Here is a 6,243-nt window from a genome sequence, read left to right on the forward strand (position 1 = left end):
ACAGGTGAAGATGCCTAGCATGCTTTAGTTAAACATATTTATTTCCTTAACACAGATTAATTTACTTGTTAGATTCATGCTAATTACTAAGGGATTAAGAAAACATCGTGGAGAAAGCGAATTACGGATGAATGGAAATAGACAGAAAGATGGAGATGGAAATGATCATGACATTCAATACTAATATTTAGCGTTTGATACATGGTGTGAATGATAGACTAAGAAGATGAATACAATTGATGATAAAGAGATAGAAACAAATACAGAAGAGTGCCAACGTCTTGACACAGATCTAGATGGTGGATTTTCTTACCGGTGTATGGAATGGATGAAGAGAAGAGCTTCCCTCTCAGGCTTGCTCGTCCGGTAGAAGTGACCTTGGTATAAGCTTCAACGGCGAGGATTGAAAGGATTTACCTTGAGACTCACCTCTCGGCCTTGTCTCTTAAATCTTCCCGAATCTTCTTCGATCAGGCTTTTCAGACCAGTCTCTCTCTCAATATACAAATATCAAAATATGACCGTATCAAGTATATCTTCTCAGTGGAATAGCCGAAGCTATTTATAGGCTCAGCTTTGACTCTCTGACTTGTGATCCCCACTGTATTGTTAAGGCAGTTCCGGAAATGGTGGAGTGAATATTCCTTCTGTTATGCAATCAATCCCTTCAGAAATGCACAACGGTCAGATGTACACACGTCAGAATCCTCCACAATTGTGTTGCTCTTTACATCTTCGATTGTTTCCCCGCATGCGGTGTTGTTTTTGATTACCGCATGTGGTTGAGATTGTCTTAATCGCTTAGCTCTTAATCGATTGTTGCATGCGGCGTCATTGCGTTGATCGTCTATTCATTCCTGAATGATGGGCGCAATGCGACGTAGATGCGTTGTTCTTTTTATCTTGAGCCATGAACGTATGCAGTGACTTGATTTCCTACAAAACAGACTTGAAATATTCTTTTCTACCATCGGAATGGTGTCAGTGGGTGTATTAACGACAATTTATAATTCTTGCATTTCTTAGCTAATTTCTATGTAATTGACACAAATTTTCTTTCTTTTGGACGCAATATCTAAATAAAGCAGCTTAAATAACTTGTATTTCTACAAGTTATCAGTTGCAGATGATCCAAACTGCCGAACAGTTTGGCAGTAGGTGTGGCGAGGATCCACATGCCCACCTCCGTAGTTTCATTGAGATCTACAACACGTTCGTGTTCCCAAACATCTCCGCTGAGGAGGTTCGATTAACGTTGTTTCCATTTTCGTTGTGTGACCAGGCACGAAAATGGGCTTATTCTCTCGTACCAGGGGAGATTACATCATGGGAACAAATAGTTGAGAAGTTCATGAAGAAGTACTTCCCTTCGACGAAGAACACTAGAAGGAGGGAGTTGATCACTAATTTTGAATAGGATATTGACGAATCGCTCAGTGACGCATGGGCGAGGTTTGAGAGGTTGGTAAGAGATTTCCTGCATGACGGCTTACCAGATTGTTTACAGATGGAAATTTTCTAACACGAATTAAATCGTGCATCGCAGACGGCTGGCAACGCAACAACAACTGGAGGTCTGCTTGATAAATCTTATGATAAGGCCAAGAATATCCTTGATCTTATTTCTAAAAATCATGAAGACCGGAGAGAAAGTGATCAAAGATTGAGGATCAAGAACAGTGACGGAAATAACGGGGCCATCGCATCCTTTCAGAACCAAATGAATGTGATTATGAATTTGATACACGGAATCGCAATCAGTAGCCCAGGAACGCATAGTGGGCAAGTCAATGCAATCAACCAGACGACCGCAAGTTATGCTACTTGCGGTGAAGGCCATCCAATGGAGAATGCCCGAGAAACCCACAGTCAATCTATTTTGTGAAGAATAATCCATTTTCCAACACGTACAACCCTAGGTGAAGAAACCACCCTATCTTCGCGTGGAAAAATCAACAACAAAATTTTCAATCAGTGGCGCAAAAAGAAGGGCCACTAGGATTTTTCTCATAAACAAACGGTCAAACACAAAACCAAGCCAGCAGTTTGCAAGCACTGCAATCTTCATCTTTGGAGAGTTTGTTGAAGCAATATATTGAAAAGAATGAAACAATGCTTCAAAATCAAGCGACATCTATCCGCAATCTAGAAATTCAGATGGGACAGATTGCGGGGGAGCTCAAGAATAGACCGCAAGGGGCCCTGTCGAGTTTAGCGAAACTCCCGCACAACCCAGGTGGTACGGGAAAAGAGCAATGTCAAGTTGTGATGTTGCGGAGCGGAAAGACTGTGGCGTGGGAGAAGAAGGAGCTTAGTCGGACTGCTCCAATTGCGATGGAACCAGAGATTGTATTGACTCGAGGAGAAACAGAAGAAAAGAAGGCGATGAAACCAGATATTCCGTCCACGTTGGAGCCGAAAGAACAGAGAACCATAAGAATACAGCTGCCATCATTCCCCAGAGACTCAAAAAGAAGAAAAATGATTAGGTATAGTATCATCACTTCATGGACTGAAACAGTTCATATTAACATTCCTTTCACTGAAGCGATTGAACAGATGCCCATATATGTGAAGTTTCTAAAGGACATGGTGACAAAGAAGAGAAGCACTGGTAAGTTCGCAACGGTGGCATTGACGCAATGTTCAAAATCCATAATTCCACTGAAAATGCGCGACCCTGGAAGTTTCACTATACCCTGCTCGATTGGTGGGTTATACATCGGTCAAGCACTTTGTGATATCGGGGCCAGCATCAACTTGATGCCCCTGTCAATTTTCAAGTAGCTGAATGTGGGGTAGCTGGCACCCACGACGGTGACTCTCCAGTTAGCTGACAGATCCCTGGTGCATCTAGAAGGAAAGGTGAAGGATGTTCTAGTTACAATCGACAAATTTATATTACCGGCAGACTTCATCATCCTGGATTATGAAGCAGACAAAGATGTACCCATCATACTGGGACGACCATTCCTATCCACTGGTCGCGCCTAGATTGATGTGTACAAAGGAGAGATCACACTGAGCGTGAATGGACAGAAGCTCAGGTTTGACATTATCCGAGCCATGAAATATCCTGATGAAGAAGACCTCAATGAATCCGACGATGAACCAAGTTTGAATGAAGAAGAAAAGTATGAAGATGAAAATGAAGATGAGGATGCGACCACATCCATAATAGCCTGCAATGCGATCACAAAAAAAACAACCAAAGAAGATGAGATGATCGCATCAAAAGAAGACAAGTTGACAATGAGTGAAGAAAGAAAAACAACAAAACCATCCTTGGAACAACCACTAACAATAGAGCTGAAGACCCTTCCAAACCACCTGAAGTATGCGTTCCTGGGGCAGCATAAAAAGCTACCTGTAATAATTTCCTCTACACTTAATGAAGATCAAGAAAATGCGCTGCCAAGCATCCTGAGAAAGTATGTAAAAGCAATTGGCTGGACGCTCGCAGACATTAGAGGAATTAGCCCCAGTTATTGCATGCACAGGATTCGTCTCGAGGAGAATCACAAAGGATCGATCGAACATCAATGCAGACTCAACCCTGCGATGAAGGAGGTCGTAAAGAAGGAGATAATCAAGTGGTTAGATGCGGGAATTATCTATCCAATAGCTGACAACACGTGGGTCAGCCCTGTGCAATGCGTGCCGAAGAAAGGAAGGATGATGGTAGTCCCAATGTAAATAATGAACTGATACCAATGAGGACCGTCATTGGATGGCAGATTTGCATGGACTATCGTAAACTAAATGCGGCGACAAAGAAGGATAATTTCCCTTTGCCTTTTATCGACCAGAAGCTAGACCGCCTAGCTGGAAATGATTTCTATTGCTTCTTAGATGATATACCGTCTATAACCAGATCATGATTGCTCGTAAAGATCAAGAGAAAACCACATTTACTTGCCCGTATGGGACATTTGCATTTCAACGCATGCCGTTCGACCTATGCAATGCACCGAGCACTTTCCAGAGGTGTATGATGGCTATCTTTTCTGAGTATGTTGAAGATTCTTTGGAAATTTTCATGGATGACTTCTCGGTGTATGGGTACACATATGAAGTCTGTCTCAACAATCTAGAGAAGATACTAAAGAGATGTGAAGAGACGAACCTGGAGCTGAATTGGGAGAAATGCCATTTATGGTAAAGGAAGGTATTATGCTTGGGCACAAAGTCTCTAAGGATGAGTGATGCGTGTTATTATGTGATGAAATAATTGTAAAGGATGCGATGAAAATGCATTGTGCATGCAAGTTTTCTCAATAAGACCCAAGTATAAATCCTACTGAGTTACCTGGTAAGCCCAGGGTCGAACATAGGGACCAAGAAAAACAATATGCGATGGTAATTTTTAGATCACTTTGCGGTAACAAATAAAATAATGCGTTGGTTGGTTGGTTGTTTAAAGTATAAAATCTATGCGACAAAGTTAAGAAAAAAGTTAATAATATGAAAGATGCGATGAGTATGTGGGGAACGGGTTGAGAAGGGATTTAGCTAACACTTCCTAGGAATACGTTCATGTTATGCAATCATGCTACACACATACATAACAGTCATCTCTCAATGTAAATGCTATGGCTTCTAGTTTTAGAACGCATGCGATGTGTGCAATCATGTCTATAGGACCTACGTTTAAGCCTTTATTCTTGTCATTGCGATGACGAATGACACACACATACACAAGGTGACCCCATACTATCCTAACCTTTCTTTAGGGTACATGCGATGAATTTTGCAAACAGAGCATATCTCTAAGTCTCTATCTCTTGCTTGTGCAGATCTAATCTTGCTCTCTCGAGTCTAGATTCTAACCTAACTCTCTCTAGTCTTAGGTTCTTTCTTTGGACTCTCTCTCGAGTAGCTCTAAAGGGTGATGAACGCAACATAAGACAAGATGATCACATGCAATGAAAATCCTAGGTCATGTTAGTTCAGTACTTCTCAACCCATTCAACAGTTTTAGCTACTCATGCGTATTTTACAGAGAGTGAACAAATGTAAAAATGCAAGTTCCATTCTATATAAATAATCGAAGTACAGAATGATAATACAAATTAAGAATAGAGAGCCTGGTAGCAATTTCTTGCTTCCCAAGGCTTTTACTCTGTTCCTCTTTACTCTGCTCAAAATATATTCTTGCTCTCGCGAGAGTTGGCCATCTCTCTGCTTTCCACGCTCCCTAGCACTCTCTCGAGCTGATCAGGAAGATCTTCCGACGTCTTTTCCCTTCCCTCATTTCTGCCTTCTAAGTACAAGAAAACTAAAAACTTGACGAACTGAACGAACTCTGTAAACTGTGCGAACTCCTTCAATGAAGGTGGCCCTTGGTATTTATAGAGCTTCAGGGTGAAAAGCTTCTTCTCTCTTATGATTGCACTGATGGAATGACATTAATTCTCTGTCTGTTGCGCCGAATAATTGTAACCGAAAAGTTGAGTGTACTTGCTACAGTATGTCGTTAACAGCTTGTCAACTTAATTCAAAATCACCATCATCAGCTTCCTATCCCATTGCAATTTATTAAGCTTTCACCCAGATGCGCCCACCTTGATGCGCCGGCTCTATGTGGCCAACTTCTTGAGCAGATTTTCGCGAGCGCAAACGATCGCATAGCCTTGCGTACGCAATCTCTTAATACGCTCGGACGTTAATTTCTTCGGATCGCATTTTCGCCTTGCGCCAACACATTTTCTGCACAAAAATACATAAGTTAGTTGTTTTAATGCGATGGACGCATGCGATCGCAATGTTGTGAACTTAATGCTTTTGGACGCAATATTATATATTTTTACCATCGCAATCCTACATTGTTTTATAAATTTGCGCTGTAATAACGTGTATTTCTGCCCGTTATCACACCCCCAAATTTAAAACAATGCTTGTCTTCAAGCATAAGCTAAAGATTTTCTTTAGAAAGTCGACCGCCTTATCTTTCCTAGATTTCTCAAGGATGCCTTATTCAAATCCTATGCACTAAAATCTCCTTAATTTTTAACCTTCAAAAGGATTTTACTAGATTCCAGGGCACCGCATGATTTATTTCACAAAAAACTTTTTCACAGAGGTATTTTCAAATGATTTTTATCCTTGCGTATTTTTGACACACACACGCACACATACACACACATACACACATACACACACACACACACACACACACACACACACATACACACATACAAACACACACACATACACACACACACACACACACATATATATTTA

The 6,243-nt window shown here is 41.1% G+C and overlaps 1 protein-coding gene across 1 annotated transcript; it reads left to right on the plus strand.

Annotated features, from left to right (window-relative positions):
* Window positions 1-2,157: 2,157 nt before the first annotated feature.
* On the plus strand, window positions 2,158-2,787 carry LOC150035770 (uncharacterized). The gene has a single exon (XM_090314422.1). The coding sequence runs from the start codon at window positions 2,158-2,160 to the stop codon at window positions 2,785-2,787; it is 630 nt and encodes a 209-aa protein (XP_090170548.1).
* Window positions 2,788-6,243: the final 3,456 nt, after the last annotated feature.

Source organism: Benincasa hispida, chromosome 6 (genome assembly GCF_027475165.1).
Source record: "Benincasa hispida cultivar pf3 chromosome 6, pf3_genome.v1.1, whole genome shotgun sequence".
Lineage (NCBI taxonomy): Eukaryota > Viridiplantae > Streptophyta > Magnoliopsida > Cucurbitales > Cucurbitaceae > Benincasa > Benincasa hispida.